The sequence below is a fragment of the Sitophilus oryzae genome, unplaced genomic scaffold (genome assembly GCF_002938485.1).
Source record: "Sitophilus oryzae breed Bouriz unplaced genomic scaffold, Soryzae_2.0 scaffold_1440_pilon_pilon, whole genome shotgun sequence".
NCBI classification, from domain to species: domain Eukaryota; kingdom Metazoa; phylum Arthropoda; class Insecta; order Coleoptera; family Curculionidae; genus Sitophilus; species Sitophilus oryzae.
The window spans coordinates 144,118-161,881 of NW_022146105.1; the positions used below are offsets into that span (position 1 = coordinate 144,118).

General features: G+C 29.6%; 1 protein-coding gene across 5 annotated transcripts in view; it reads left to right on the forward strand.

Moving 5' to 3' along the window:
• The first annotated feature begins 9,591 nt into the window (after window positions 1-9,591).
• Window positions 9,592-17,764, forward strand: part of LOC115876603 (neuronal acetylcholine receptor subunit alpha-7-like) — a 44,351-nt gene continuing 36,178 nt past the window's right edge. Inside the window, exons 1-2 of one of the 5 annotated variants that reach the window (XM_030892429.1) lie at window positions 9,592-9,971; window positions 10,059-10,352. In XM_030892429.1, coding sequence (XP_030748289.1) covers window positions 10,271-10,352 — 82 coding nt within the window. In that variant the 5' untranslated portion in view covers window positions 9,592-9,971; window positions 10,059-10,270. Of the gene's footprint in view, window positions 10,353-17,764 lie in introns of all 5 variants that reach the window. The other 4 variants (XM_030892430.1, XM_030892431.1, XM_030892432.1 and 1 more) reach the window with 4 other exon arrangements.

Genomic DNA, 17,764 nt, shown 5'->3' on the forward strand with positions numbered 1-17,764 from the left:
AAGGGCTAGTCAATAACTAGACATTAGTTTGAAAAACTCTTTTCCACTACAGCCTATAAGTCAAAAAAACTACCCCTACAATAGGAACAGCAGAAAAAAATAATAAAATTACCCTTAATCCAACTCCATCTCACGTCCGGTATGCTATAAATATTAACTAATAATGGAAATATCAGATCTATCTCATCAGAAGGGCCGTGACGAGATAAAAACCTAGTTATTCGAATTATTTGACTATCCACAACCATTTAAAGAAAAATTAAAAAATAAAAACTACCCCTAAAATGAAGGCTTCAGAGGGACTAAACTACTATCGTTTCATGCATTTAGCTCCTCGGAGTTCAACGACATCAAAAAAATACTAGTATTAATTATTCCCAAAACCGACAAAAACACAAGCTATTCCCAAAATAGGGGTTGCAGAGGTGAAACGTTCCCGATTTAATCGATATATAAGACTAGCCCTAAAATAGAGGTTGCAGGAGTATGAAACTTTTTTACTGGATGCCTTTAGCGTCCCTGAATCCAAAGAGTCCAACTGAAATCCATACGTCCATCAGTTTCCGATTTATTCCCAAAAACTAAAAATCAAAACTACCCCTAATATAGGGGTACCATACGTCGCTAAATCCAATGAGAATTGCCTGAAGTGGATAATCTTATCCATTCCCGATTTATTCTCGAAAACCAAAAAAAAACTACCCCTAAAATAGGGGTAATTTTTGCGCCTTGGAATCCAACGGGACTTCACTGAAATCCATAGGCCCATCTGTTTCTGATTTATTCCCAAAAAACTACTAAAAAACAAAAAATCCCTAAAATAAAGACAGCAAAGAGACTAAACTACTGTCGTTCCATATATTATACGTTCCTGAATCCAACTAAATATTACTGAAGTGGATATCCTCATTCTCTTCGATTTATTCCTAGAAAAAAACACAAATTACCCCTAAAATAGGGGATGAAAAATTGAGAGCATTTAAGCCTTTGAAAGTTAATATATTCTAAAAGTACATAACATTTCCTACAACTTCTGAGTTTTTCATAATTTTATCACTATGTTTACTATTTTTCTGACAGCCTTAAAGATGGGTTTAAAATATAGGAAATTCGGTCATAAAAATGTAGTAGTAGGTGTAGAACATCAAACTAAGTGTCAAAAAATGGAATTTCTCTCCCAACGAAAGATTTTGAGCCCATAAATGTTTATATTTTTTAAATTTGCATAAAACTTCCTATACATAATGAAATTTTGAAAATTTTCAGTTTATGAGTCCATTTCACTAGTCCGAAAAAGTAGCAAAATAAGCGTTCGGCATTTAACGTTTTGTATAAAACTGGCTAGGTATTTTTACACAAATGAAGAAGGAAATTAAAGATAAAGGATTATACTATATCCGTATTGTAGCACATTTTTAGACAACTTCTTTATTTTTAAGATTTTGATGGTCAAACATCAACAAAATATTCCTTATGTTTGGACTAAATTTTCTCGAAAATAAAGAAATAATTTAAAATTCCGTTACAATACGGAAATAGAGTGAAGTTTTGTGATTACAGTGATATATAATTTATATGGTTTTGTAACAAATTGCTCGCTATTTTATTAGCAAATGCTGAAGCTCTGCAAACCTTAATCAAAGCACGTGTGTTTGGAATTTTGGGTGTGGCTTAACATGACAGGATCGGGCTAAGCCTTAGGCAGATTTCTGAAATATAATATGTATTTCCTTCGGTCACACACCGGCTTTACCCGACCCCTGAGAGCAACCCGAACAGTACAGCGTAATAGACTCTTAAGTTTTTTTTTCTAAGAGTTTTGGAAACGTATAAATCCAAATGTAGGGAAAGTTTTATCAAAAATCGCTTAAAAACAAGTATCCAAAAATTTTTTTCGCCGAGACAAAACATTTTAAATCCCCTCAAAATGTATATCTATATAAAATTCCCTTCAAATACAGAAATTTTAAAAATATTTTGCTATTTTCTACAAGCTCTGAAAAATGTGAAAACAGGTATAAGTTTTAACTGCCATCAAAAATCGCTAAAGACAAGAATTCAGAAAATCTATTTTAACACAAAACGAACGAAATGTACTTAGCATTAATGCATACAGGGTGTTTCAAAACAAATGCGAAAAACTTCAGGGGGTGATTTCTTGTTCAAAATAAAGGGTAGTTTGCTTTATAAACGTTGGGTCAAAAGTCAACCATTAGGGAGATATCGCGGTACAAAGATGGCGGAAAAATAATGTTTTTATTTTTTATCTTGAAAACGAAAAGAGATAGACTAATGAAATTTTACGGAAGCATTACTGTTATGAAAACACACTTTTTTAAAATGAGTGGAAGGGGTTGAAATAAACTACCTTTATCATTCTTGTTAATGAAATTTAAAGAAAAATCTTATCAAACACATGCAAAAAAAATTAATTTTGATAGTTTAGTTTATTTAGAAACTTTTTATCTCTTGTGTTTTCTTGATAAAACTCACCGATTTGAAATTAAAAAATAAAATGTAAAGCCTTACATGTCAGGACTAAAAACATTTTTAGATAAAGAATCTAGTGGGCAGCTGTAATTTTTTTAGGAAAAAATCTAGTCGGCCGCTGTCACTTTTTAGGATGTTTCTAATATTGTTTTATTTGACATTACCCTACTGCAATACGTTATTATCTAGATTATTATTATTATCATTATTATCACTAGATTCTTAATCTAAAAATATTTTTAGTCCTGACATGTAATGCTTTACATTTTATTTTTTAATTTCAAATCGGTGAGCTTTATAAAAAAAATACAAAAAATACAAAAAGTTTCTAAACAAACTAAACTATCCAAATTAATTTTTTTGCATATGTTTGATAAGATTTTTCTTTAAATTTCGTTAACAAGAATGATAGGGGTAGTTTATTTCAACCCCTTCCACTCATTTTAAAAAAGTGAAAAAATTACCAGAAAGTGTATTTTCATAACAGTAATGCTTCAATAAAATTTCATTAGTCTATCTCTTTTCGTTTTCAAGATAAAAAATAAGAACATTATTTTTCCGCCATCTTTGTACCGAGATATCTCCCTAATGGTTGACTTTTGACCCAACGTTTATGAAGCAAACTACCCTTTATTTTGAACAAGGAATCACCCCCTGAAGTTTTTCGCATTTGTTTTGAAACACCCTGTATATTACTGGGTCGAAATTAATAGAATAATCAGATCCCCATTGTCCTTAGAATACACAAACCATCATAATGAGAGCATCTATCTATATCCATATATACGAGTACATCCACGTTGACATCAAGCAAGATTAGTATCAATATAGAAATTATTTTTACATACCAAGGTTCCTCATTCTTATCATTTTAATATAAATTCTAGTTCCTTTTATATTCAAACAAATCCACGTATAATATATCTGAATCTGATGCATTTTTAGAGATGTAAAGCATAAGAAGTTAAATGACAAGAAGTATCATCTCTCCTAGACTTCTTTTGTGTGAATTTTCGGAATAGATGATGTTTCCCTACTTTTATCCCGGTTTTATTAGAGATTCTCTATACAAAAGCGCCTGTCTAATCTTATTTTCTAAGGAGTATTTGGTTTCACTTAGTGGGTCCCTTAGAACTCTATTTAATAGTGAAAAAGCGATTCTTTACAATTCTTTTGTCAGGTTACAGCTACTAATGAATACTTTGAAATGTGTAGCATCCGGACAGTCTAATATTTCAATGTTGAAATGTACCGGTTACGAAAAATAAATCTTTCTTTGTATATTATAACACGAAAAAAAAGTAACTTTAAAAAAACCCCTTAGGCATATTTTTATTAATTAATATAAATTACCTAGGCAACATTAATTATAATCTGGTTGAGTTAATTAAAAAAAAAGAGATTTAATAACAATTCTCTGAGACAAAGCAATAAGGTTCACGAGATGTTATTACTAAATTAATATACTGAGTGAAGAAAAGGAGAACATCTATATGCAGGGCGAGTCTTAAAGAAGCGCATAATCATTCATTAATTAATTTTCAAACTTACTAAGTTATTTTACGTTGAAAATTTAAAAAAAAATGATTTTTTGCTTTATACCTTTACTTTATACTTTTCTTTTTTGTAAATTTAATCTACTGTTTACATGTTTAACTAATATCAAGATATTAAGTATTTTAATTAAAAATTAAAAATAACTAAAAATTTAAAAAAAAAATACCAAATTTTCATTTTTTTTGCGAACAGAACCTCATAGACGTGTTTCTGGAGTCGAAATATACAACCCCTTAAAATATTTGCACTTATTTAAGACTCACCCTGTATATTCATAAGATTTTAATAATTCTTGGTGTACATGATGGCAGCATCTTTTAGATTTTCAGCTCTATCAGACAACTTAATCGAAAATTTGGGTCAAAAGTATATTGGTGGCCCCCAATTTCTGACAAACACATTGAGACGCATGGGCATGCCAGTTGGAGATATAAAACCAGTTGTGAACAGCTATAATATGTTGTTCACCACGTCGTCTTCTCACCCTTGCCCGGCTATTGGGCATCCCCCAAAAGAAGCGGGATTCATCACTAAAGACCACATGATTCCATTGAATTCTCCCTTTACACTAAAATGGGTGTCGGGGATGTTTAACAATCACCAAGGATCGTTAAAAAATAAGTGTTTAAAAAATCGATTTTCTCATAAAACAAAAAGATTTAAGCTATTAAAGGTTATGTATTATAAACGTATATGAAATTTTCTAGATATCCTGACATAATTTTATCACTATGTTTTCCTAAAATATGAAAAAAAAAACTTTTTCCCATCATGGTTCTGGTCAAATTAGCGACTCTGCTACAATTACTTTTTTCATTGCTATAACGAAGAATTTATATGTTAAAATACTAAAATCTTAAATCAAAAAGAAACTACTTTTATAAATAGACGAAAAAGAACGTTGAAAACTTGTGATCATTAATTTTATTAGAAATTGAAAGAAATTGTCATTTTCTTTACGGTTTCTAAAATAAAAGTATTTATTTTGCTGGCTCCCACCCGCATCAATCTCTTCCGTTTTAAATAAATTAAAGAATGATGAATTGCGAAAATCGACTGGATCGAAACCGCGAATATTTCAGGAAACGTTACGGCCAGACAATGATTAATTAACGAATGTTTAAAACTATCCAGGACTCCAGGAATAACTAGTGAATAATGAAAAATGACCCATTCTCATTTTTATAATTAACATTTTTTTTATATCCGCCTTTATTCGGACAGATTATTTCAGTGCATATTAAAATTGTACAAAAATAATTTTCAAAAAGTATATCTAAACACACAGTTGTGAAAGGAAAAATAATTCTAAATTTCATAGAAGTTTTTGAACTTCCTAATTTTATAAGAATAAAGTTAATTAATTGTTAATTATGTGTTCTGTATAAAATTGAATTAAATATAAATATATGTTAAACACTAATAATAAGTAAAATGATTCTTATTGTTCTACAGGGTTTTACTTTTGCTATCATTATTAGTTCAGTACCTAATAATATATGTATTGTTGTTTGATGTCGTATTAAGTTTCAGCTTAGTTTAACAATAATCTATTGACTTAATATACAGCAACATCGAAGGATTACTAATTAATATACATTAGTTAAAATCGTATTGTTTGCATATTTACATAGAGAATGAAACATGATATACAGTGGTTTTCGTCTTACACGGTATTATATCCATTATAAGTTGAAACAAAACATATTAAAATTATTTTTTGAGGTTTTTATAAAACTCTTAAAAAAGAAAAGATTTAGATTTTACAGAAACAGAAAAAATTACTGAATTATTAACATAATTTTCCTTTTTGAAAAATTAAATACGAAAGAAGGTCTTGACACACAAAAAACTAATTAATAAATTATATGAGGAATAAATTAAATTTCCACTTGATTTCGAATTTTAGCGAAATGTATTTCGAAATAAAAGCGGAGAAATATTAAGATATACTGCTCAAAACAAACTGGAGGGAAAATACGAATCATTATAAATGTTGCTTGGAGTTTATACAGAACATTTAGTTTATCTATTGTGATATAAGTTTGCGACTTGGAGAGTAATCTGGTATTTGTAAGGAAGGAAGCCCAGAATAGCAACTCGCAGCTTGGAGAAACAACATATTTTGCCACAATAGTTTTGTATCTTGCATGAGTAGAGTTAATATTGTGAGAAAACTATTACTAAATTACAGTTCTCACCACAAAATGGGAATCTGTTCTAATGAATAAGGAATATTTTATCTCATAATTTTAATCCCAGTCAGTGTTAAATACGCATAACAACCAAAAATGATTGAAATAGGTGTGTCTATTAAATTTGGTTGGTAATAAATTTATGTTTAAATATTTATCAAATGTTCAAATATTTATCAACTATAAATAATATGATTAATCCCCCCGTTTAATGATATTAAATTAGTTTTCTCCATAATAGTAAGACTAAACAAAACGAGATGAAAAATAATTGGATTTAATATGAAGGCTTTCTAATTTAACTTTTGCATAAGCCTCTCGAAATAAATACAATTAAAAGTATGATAATAAAATTATTGTTTGATAAACAATAAAGCTACCAAAATCTAAAATTGTAAATTTAAAATGAATTGATATACTTTTTTTTAAATTTTTTAGTGTCAACTTTTTTTAGCTGAAATCATTTATAAAAAAACAACAAAAAATCCAGTACATAGAAGCCTCCCCAAACACAAAATCATAAAAATGTTTCTGCGGAAATGCATCAATCTTTTTTCTCCGACTTTAGAATAACTAAAATCAGTTACATGAAAGCATGTTCCTGCTTTATATTCTAAACTCTTTTCTAAACATAAACACACAAAAAATTCTGCGTAAATATGTCATTTTTATAAAATAGTGTTAACTTTAAAATAATGCCGGGACCCCATTAGCCAACAGGCCACCCTACGCCACGCCACGACATCTGTGCGTATGTTTTTCCATTTAATTACATGTATTGCGTACACACTAGGCAACACGCCACCCCACGTCACGCCCCACACGCCATCCCACGCTATCACACGTGGGTCTTCTATCCCAGATCTCTGTGTACACTCTTTCCCACGTCGCAACACGTGGGACAGCGTGGCGTGTGGCGTAATGAGGTCCCGGCTTAACTGATATTAGTTGAATGAAAACATGTTCCTGCTTTACATTCTATGCCAAACCAAACCAAACTGAAGCAATAAAAACACGTTGTAAGCTGAACGAATGTTCACACACCTGTTTACGAACTCCAGTTGCCGAGGGATTTTCAAATCTTGCTATATTTTACAATATTTTGTCAATAAATGAAAATGGTACATTTCCGCAGAAGTTTACTGCACGTTTAGGTTTAGAAAAATTTCTAGAATGAAAAACAGAAACGTGTTTTTGTGTGTTTCAGCTATTCTAAAGTTGAAAAACTGAAAATTGCATGGGCATTTCAACAGAAATTTTTTTGTTACATTCTATTGGAAAAGGCTTCCAAATGCTAAATCAGCAAATATTTCTTACATAACTGATTATTATAATATTTTTTCCATCGGTACCACTAATTCTAAAATCTTTATAACACAGTTTTGCCAACTACGTATTTCAATCATTTTGGATCTCCCCGTATTAATAACACTGACGATATATACACTTAAATCTGAATAAAACTAGTTAAACAATGCTGTTGTTAATCTTAGGTTGTAAACTTAACAACCAATTTTCTTGTATATTTTTAATTATGTTAAAAGAGAAATGGAGCATCATATACCAGAATGTTATGAATTTGTCTCGTAAACTTGTACGTTTAAAAATAATCTTGAAAAATGTTGATCTTTAACAGACTGTTCCTTCTCCATTGCCCTCACCCGTATTTTATGTTAAGCATTGCGAGTTTCAGACAGTAAGTTATTTTAAAAATATATTAGCCCGGCCGAATGTAGCGAAGAGAGGCTGAGGAAAAAATGTTTTATTCAACATTGTCGCAGTCCAAAAAAAGTCCGATAATTTAACATCATCTCCACATATATTTGAAAGCCTCAATTTTTATCATTTTTACGCGGTTCTGGGTAATATCTTTGCGAGAAATAGATATAAAGAGTTTCGTGCTATTTTAGACGTTGATTGATAGGCCCCGTCAAAAAATATTTTTACGAATGATTGAACAGAATTCGATCGAAGTCGATCATCTAAGAGAGTGCCAATACCGTAGACGATCCTAAATAAGTAAGAGCAATATTACATAAAAAATTAGGTTTATATATTAAAAAAGTACAGAAAATTTTCTATAATTCTTGAAATTTTCATAATTTTATTATTATTTTCGCCATTTTTTCGAGCTTCTTGAAAATTAGTAAAAAATAGCAAGAAATATATTTATATAACATTTTAAATGTACATAACATTTCCTACTAATTCTGAAATTTTCAAAATTGTAAGTTCAAGCTTACTTTTAAAACATGTAAAAATTACCAATTTTACGAGTTTTTTCCATACATACAGTCCATTTTGTTCATACAAAATAGCCAATTTTAAAAATCTTGATATGGCTTCGACTATCAATACCATCAGCTTTAGATGCCTATTAAGCTTACAATGTCCTGTTATCTGTCACAGCTTTGACTGTCTTTCTGCATTTGCTTATCAGGTTTACCGTGAATTTTGATGAATATTTGGTCTCTGCCCTGGAGAATTTCTCCTTCATTCTAGAAATTTGTTGATTACCCACTGTTTTGCGGCCATTTTTGCACCTGCTTCTGCAACGTCCCAGAATCGCAGAATAACATTGGCGAGCCTTGTTTGACGAGCCATGTGACTCTCAGCTGTGACTCTCGTGCCCTGATACCTATGCTAACGTAATATTGCTAAGCTCACACAATGTATTTAGGGCTGTATCCAGTCTTCCCTTCCTGGTTTACTTTGTTGATAAAGCTATGGCCTTTAAGCTGTTGCATCTAGCGGTATTCTCAATATCTTGTCTGCTTTTAGCTCTTTGATTAGCTTCTGGTTTACAGCACGATGCACCTGAATTATGTACTGTTGACCATGAATTAACCTGTGCATGGCAGATCTGGTTTTGCCTTGTATAAAAATCTGTAGTGGTGGTAGATTCAACAAAACTTCCATCGCATTTGTGGGAGTGATTTTCATGGCTCCCGTTACACAAAGGCAATCAAGCCTTTGTGCAGATTAGCATACGTCTTACAACTCTTGTGTATGACCGTAGTCATTTTAGGGTTAATTCCCCAGTTTTTTCAAAATATACTTCTGCACCTGCCTAAGAAGATGCAGCTTTCTGTGTTGCTTTAGCTATATTAGTATTCCAGTGAACCTTTTTTTATCAACATATACACCAAGATAACATCTGTTTCCTAAACCTGAGATGGGATATTAGGTAATTAGCAGGGACAACTTGGGCCCGCATAGCCAACAATAGACAACAATGGGCCCAATAAACTACAAAGAGAGTATCTAAATATGTGAGGGACGCTACACCATAATTGGAAATAGTTGAATAAGCTGAAAATGATGATGATGATGATGATAATGATGAACATGTGTTTCTCCAAGCACCAATGATTTTAGGCCTTATGGTGCTACTTCTCTGTCATTACTTGTAGACCAACCCCTGTAGAATGTTCGAGAGGGAGCGAGATAGAGTGGCGGAAGTCATGTCGCTGTTAGAGCTGCACTGATACGTCGAGCAGAGTCATGTGTAGCAGAGTATCTGGTGCTGGTGCTCGGCCTGACCGACTAGATGGAATAAGTGAAAGACGTAGCGCAGTGTTCATCGGAATCGCCGTGGAGCTGCCCAGACTCGCTATCGCTATGGCTTTGGCTTTAGTTCACATCTGTGTGCACTCATAGTATAGAAAAAAAAACAAAACCAAAAAAATGATTTAATCTAAAATTCATCTGTCGGCACTCTAAATTTCGGTACTCACGCGACTTAATAACTAACTTAAAAATTATGTATATGTATGCATATATACGTATTTTACGTATGTATACATGTGTATATAGAGACTAAACTAAACTTGTTCTTTAAAAACTATCGTGTACTAAATAAACAAAGCTAAAGAAACGAAAAAAGGAAAATAAAAACAACACAACCTAAACTAAAACATGAGACTTAACTAAACTAGCAACTTTAAATGAGATAAAGATTTAAAACGAAACGTTATTAAACAATTTTTAGCGCTGGCTCCAAGAATTTTTCTGCTCTTCAAACCGATATGCAGCATTGTTATTTCTACTGCCGACCAAGAGCTCTGACTCTGGTAGTTTTTCTGCAAATCTGCCTTTTTCTCCCACATGGTACGACATCACTTTATTTCTTATGTATTTTTTAAAGATATTGATTCAGCATTTTAGTAGATTTTGCCATAGTCCCTAAAATATTTATTGTAAGCTAGTAGTATACCCGTGATCGTTGTACATAGTAGATGTAGATGTATAATAAATATTCTATGTTTTGTTTCAGCTGTTCATGTAGTTTCTTCGTTTTTATTTTATTCATGTACCTTTTATTTGTTGACTTAGTTTTTGTATTAAATATAATCGTTTCTTTTTCAGAATATGTATTCAATAATTGTTATTTGTATTCCCAAGTTATCAAAATCCATTTATTAGTTATAATTAATCAAAAAATAGAACACTAAAATAACCAAACTCACAATTAAAAAATAAGTACATAAATACGTCAAACTTAATAAAATACGTTATATCTTTTAATATAGAAACAAAATAATCCTGTAGAAATAGCTTTTATTTTATTTTCTAAAAACTGCGAATCATAAAATTTAATATTATGATAAATATCAATTAGAGTGTAACTAAAATTACTTCAAACCAATAATAAAATAAATTTAAAAACACTAAATCACCTAAATTTTCAAATTTGTAGTTTACTACTTAGAAGTACAAATAAAACAAAAATTATAGTACATCTTAGATTTTAGTTGAAATATATGTAAAAATAAAATTATAGTTTTAGATTTTTTTAAGTAGCCTCCCATACCTTTTTGTCACTATTCATCCCAAATTCCAGTTAATTACAACTTTATAAATATTTACACTATCTTATTGTATTTTTGGCAATTGAATTTCGTATTTTTACTCTTGCGAATGTTTTATTTTTAGGGAAAAAATATAACAGACATTTTTTAAAGTAAAACGATATAAATATATTAAGGTATAAGCCGTTATAGTATAGCCCCTGGAAATGATGTGACCTAGAAAGAGCAACTTCATTCATATTAAACGTTATTATTTTAAATAAAAAAGATCTGCCTCAAATAGCTGCAAGGCCGAGAAAAAATCTCAGCGACGGAGATTTTTTTAACAAAATTAACTGTATTTTTTCTGTTATATTAAAGGCGCATGCTTTTCACTTATTGAAACTATAAATCTAAAATAAACTTTATTTAATATAAGCACTATTGGTTGGTCCGAAATTAGAAAATGGACATATATTATAGAACTAAATTCTCAAAGTAATACCTAGTTGATAGATATACCTGTAACCCAGATTGATTATCCCTTTCAGCAGGCTTTACATACTTGTATGAACTTTTATTCACGTGACCTTTATGAGGTTTGATTTTATGGTCAATAGACAATTTATTAAATATAAAAAAATGAAACACAAAACCGAACATGTTCTTGTGGAAAACACGCTTTTTAAAACGACCTTTAACCTTATCATTAGCCATGTTCATTATTTTATTACAGAGAATTATTTGTTAAGAATTATTAATAAAAATTCTGTTTTTTAGAAAACGTAGCGTATTTTTGCAAAAATATCTGATAAAAAGCAACAATAGAATTTCGAGAACACAATAATAACATCGTAATATTAGGAACTTATTTACGTTGTCAACAGACAGCCGTTTTTTATATAAATAGATAGGATCCGAAAAAGACATAATTAATTTTAACAAAAGGCTGAACTCATCAATTACAATAGGCATTGAATAGGAGGGTTATCTCGTAGAAACTTCTATTGATTCAAAAATTCAAGTTACAAAGGACATTCAATAAAAATAGGCCATTCTTGGAGATATAATGATAAAATAAAGATTCTCGTTTTCGATAAGGCAGAATTTAATAAGAGAACAAGAAAAGCAGTCAATCTTAATTTTCCTTTTGTTTCATAAAAAACTAAGAGTAAAATCTTAAATCTTTCGGAGTTAAAACTAGATATAAAATAATAATTTATTTGAACACCCCTAGTTTCCGGTAAAGTAAATCACTCTTAAGTCCCTTGAGCTCAGTGGTCACTATTCGGAGTCATTTGTCTTTAGAATCCCTAGAACTCTAGGAATTCTACTAAAGGATAATCCTACTCGGAAATGTTGTGGTTAAAGTCATTATTGAATATACTGGGTGTATAGACAGAGTATGCAATATAATCTACAAAACCTATTAAGTTAGGATGAATGCATAAAAGAGATTGGGTCAAAAGAATTTGGAATTAATTTTTGAGACCATTTGCCTTGACGTTCTACTTTAATAAACTGCAGTATCCATAGCTATTTAGAAAGATTAGTTGAGCCTTTTATCCTTGCGAAACGACGGTTATTGGATATTGGATTCGAATTTCGGCCACCTTCTTTGATTTTCTTTTGGTTTCTTTTACAATACTTTTCGGAAAGACAAATCTCGTATCGCTGGAATTTCTAATAACATTTTTCAAGCACGTGAACAACTATTTGAAATATCTAAAACGTTCCTAAAGTGCATCTAAATCTGATGAAAGTTTCCCAAGCAGCATTTCAAACTTGAATTAAAGTTTGTATCAGAGTTAACATGGAGTTATATGCATGTATGTGTTATCTTTCTACGTACAAATGTTCTCTATATTTTAAGAACCTATCTCCGACAAAATATACGTAAATTTCTCTCGAAAATTGTGAAAGCAAGGAAGGAAAAGTGGAACGCACGAAAGGTCACATTACATAACTGGGTTATTTTTTTTCAAAGGGATATTTTAACAACATAAAAGACGGAGAAAAGGTATTGTTTGGGTTGAGAGGTACAATTTATGTTAGAGGGCACGTAAAATTTGAAAATACAACTTGGCAATGTTTGGAAACCTTTTTGAGACGTATGGCTTCAACTAGAAATATATAAAACTCTTCGTTCAATTTATTATTTTGAATTGAAGTGAGAGAAAATTATTATATTTGCAAACGGTTTTTGATTATTACACTTCAAAAAAAAAATAGTAATATCCATAACTATTAAATAAGATTTTACATTTCCAATATTTTATTGACAATAATAAAAGCCTTATATTGGCTGCCTACCAAATGGCTTTGTTTTGTATATTTCTGGCACTTTATAATTTTGAAATTCATCTTTCGTTTATTATTAATATTTGTGAGTATAAGTTAAATTAATTATAGGTATGTATATATTATTATTGTATTGGGTACCATTGGTATTTATTAAAATAAATTAATACTATATGTATTACTAAAATACTTAATTCAATCTTTTATTATCTTAATTCGAATTTTTTTGTTAATTTTATATTTTATCTTGAATCATTTTTATTAATACAAAAATAACTTAAAATATACCTAGAAAATATAAATAATGTAAATAATAACATGAAATATATTTTTACAGTCAATCCCAACGGTATTCGCATTCAGATTTGGGCAAACAAATATTGGCAAAAGTTTGGATATATTGAGAAAAAAAACCTAAGAAAATTTTAAATATAATGGTTATACGTTTTCGTTTTTGTTTGTCCAACCAAATGTTAATAAAATAATATAAAATAGTGCTCTTCGCTAAAAAAGAAAAATAAAAATCCAATTTTTCATAAAAAATGGAAATAATTAAAAACAAACAATGGTCTCTAAGCGCTTAACAACCCTAAAATCATGACGCATTGATTTTTCAAGGGATTTACTGCTATATTATTTCCAAATTTACTGTTCTTTTTATTTAAAATTATATTTCATATTTTTCATATTTATTATTATTTAAGAAATTATTTTTCGTAGAAAACATAGCCAATTCTTTTTTTTGTATAGCTTTATCGAAATCATACAGATTCCGTTTCATATATAAACTGTATTTTTCTTTTTCTTTTTGAATTAGTAATGCCGAAAAATTCTTGTTATTCCACGACAAAAACCAACACGAGATATTTTTATTGAAAACAGTTATATTGCTGTCACTTAACATCACTTTTATGAAAAACACTTGAACTTGTCAAGTCAACTTTATTTCGAGAAAAAGGCGACGTATAAATTGACTTTTCTTTCATCTATCTCAACCCCAAAAATTAGGGTGAATTTTACTCTGGAAATCTTAGATGGAAAAAGTGTCAGAAGACACAAGGCTTTTGAACAGCGATGAATAGACTTCAGAATGATTGCTATTTTCATTTTTAAATTACTTTAATTCCCCTTTTATTTTCTAAAAATAAACCTGTTGTTATACAGGGATTTTATTGTATTGATTTTTAAATAAATGCAGATCTTTTTTAATATGTATAACATTTTAAACATTTTTGATGTTTACTACATATGTACATACAACTTATTCGCGTGATTTTCTACTAAATTTATAGAATATTAATGATTCAAAATAGTAAGTAATTATTTATTAAAGGTCATAATTCATGGGGATATTGTACTCAATTATTAATTAAAAACTAATTAATTTTCTTTATGAAAAATGTAATATTCGAAGGGAAACTATTAATTATAATTATAACGATAGAACTACTAAGTAGATAAGAGTCAACAAAATTCATAAGTAAAAAAACGACTTCTATATAAAAAAAATTGTTAGTGCATTATGTGCGCACATTTGAAGTGAAACTGAAGTTTTTTGACGTTTCTTACGTCAAAACTAACTGTCACAGTGACACGTGTCGTACACGGTCAAGTTGGCCTTGGTTCAGTCTAATAACATACCAAATTTCATTTAAATCGGACAATTTTTTCTAAGCCGTAGGCCTTACCACTTTTCCACTCGCTTATCGTGTCGCGTGTCGCGTGTCGTGTCACGGCTTTGAATTTTTACTCCCAGCGCGCGTAAAAAAGTTTCACTTCGATAATGTCTATACGTGTCTATACTTTTTTTATTTTCTAGATGTTATATATATATATATATATATATATATATATATATATATATATATATATATATATATATATATATATATATATATATATATATATATATATATATATATATATATATATATATATATATATATATATATATATATATATATATATATATATATATTCATCGTTACAATATTGCTTTCTAACTTAACAATGACGTGGTGTAAAACATTGAATACGGAAAATAAAATGCAATCAAATAATAAAAAGTAATATAAAATTATTGGGCATTACTTGACGTCATTTTTAAAAGTGAAATACAACAAGTTACAATACATTTCAACATTTACAATGAAGAGGCATTCTGTACTCTATACTATTCGGAAGTATAAGAAGAAGAAATGTTCAAAGAGCTATAAATAAGATTGAACAAAAAATACAATTTGTGCATTAGGGACGGTGGTAACTCTTTCGAACATGTAGAGCATTAGAAACTAGTTTGTAGAAGTTGATTTATTTATAATAACTACGATTAATATTATGCATATTGTTAGATCGTACACGGAGATTTCAAATTCACAATAAAAAAAGTTAAAAATAATATTTTTAAATTGCTGACCTGGATATTATTTATTTGAATCTTTCAGTTGGCTCGATTCAATGTTAATTAGCGAATAGCGCTGATCCATATTGTTGCAATGAATATAATCAGATTAAATAATTTAAAAAACCAGAGTCGGACTTGAAATTCTTTTAAATAATAATTAAATAGTTTTGTTATTGTTAAGGTACCTAAAGCAAAAAAAAGTATCAAGTGTGGTATATAACTGTACTCAAGAGACCGAGTTCTTTCAAAAAATGCAGGTCCGTATTTAAAAAAAATTAAGTTGGCCTTTGTATCTCACAAAGTATCAGCTAATTTCAAAATCTAAAAATACTATCAGATAGCTCTAATAAAGTAGCCATGAGTGTGCAATTAGTTTTTTGATTTTCTAAAAAGTAACGTCAGGAAAAAATAAAATTGATTTTCAAAAAAATCCGCTTTTTCCAAAAAACTCAGCAATCCTTGAAATTTTTAAAACTTTTTTGATGGCATCTTGGTGAACATCCTAAAGTGCAACTTTGCCCCAATTTAACAATCTTCGTATCTCTTACGGTTTCCAGGATACCAATGCTCGTACCTCGAATTTGTAGCACCCTGTATATATATATATATATTTATATATTTAATTTTTTTTTGTGTACAAAATTTTGATATTGTTGATGTGTTTTTTTTTTATTAAAATCCATGATATTCTATTATAATGGAGCTTAACATATACTCTCCGTATCTTTTAAATTAAATTTGCCGTATTTTGATTAAAGTTTGGTTTGATCTATCTGCTCCATACAAGGAGATTTAATTAAATTTTAGCTTATTTTGAAATAAGATATTATAAAAGGTTTCTTTAAAGGTCAGAGAGAGAGTAATTATCTCCAAAGAGTGGACTTGATAGTTCTATTCTATAAACTAAATGGTTGAGAAGCTTAATTTAAATATTTTATGTTCTATGGAATAATTTTCATTGTGGGCGTATTGCAAAACTTAATTCCAAAAAATTGTGAAATTCTCGAAGTATAAATCAATAGTTTTATAGACACAATATTATTTCAAACACGTATCGAAATCTCAAGACGAAAGAGCACTGTGCAATGCCAAAAATAATTCATGGACGGAGAAAAACTCAGCCCTAAGCAATATATCAATAGATTGTTCAGTCAGCCAAATGTAAAAACGAAGAAAAAGACACTCTGGGGATTTTCAGTAAAAATATTTTGCATACTCGCAGTTCTTTTTATGGGTTTCGAAGTAATATTAAAATGTATTTCAGCAAAAAATATAATCGGAGCATGTATTTATATATGAACATCCATAAATACATACTCTAACTATCAAGATATATATTTATGGGTATATGGTTATCCATAAATACATATCCTGATATACAGGGTGGCCCGAATTGTATTCGGGAAACTGAAAAAATAAAAATAAGTCAAAAAGTTACGATAAATTTATGTCCTAAAATGACTCGTTTCAGATATACGGGGGGGGGATAGAAGTTTTATTTTTATTTCGTTTTTTTTTCGAGTAATAACTTTCGGGTCCGTGCCTGTATACAGCTATTGTGTGAAAAAATATACATTTCCGTAAAAATATATACGTATACATTTTAGGTAAAAAATGTCTCTTCCTAAAAATCGCTTCTACTAACCATTCACAAGATTTTTAGAATGTAAATTATCAATACATGGTCATTACTGAAAATAAACATGTTGACTATATAGACAGTTATTTGAGTGAAATGATAAATTTGAAAACATTTTAATTTTGTTAAGCTAATCATGAATTTTTCTAGAAAAAAAATATGATAAAACAGTCAACAGGTATAATTTTTGTCAGTTATGACATGCATTGACTATTTAGACTCCAAATTTCTACCAAGGGACCTTTTTATATAGAAAGTGACAGAAATGTAAATTTTTCACTCAGTAGTGTAATAAAGGTACGGACGAAAAGTTATTACGCTTGAAACCAGTTAAAAAAATATGTAGCTGGCGCCCCCTACAAATAAGGGCCACATTGACATCGAGATC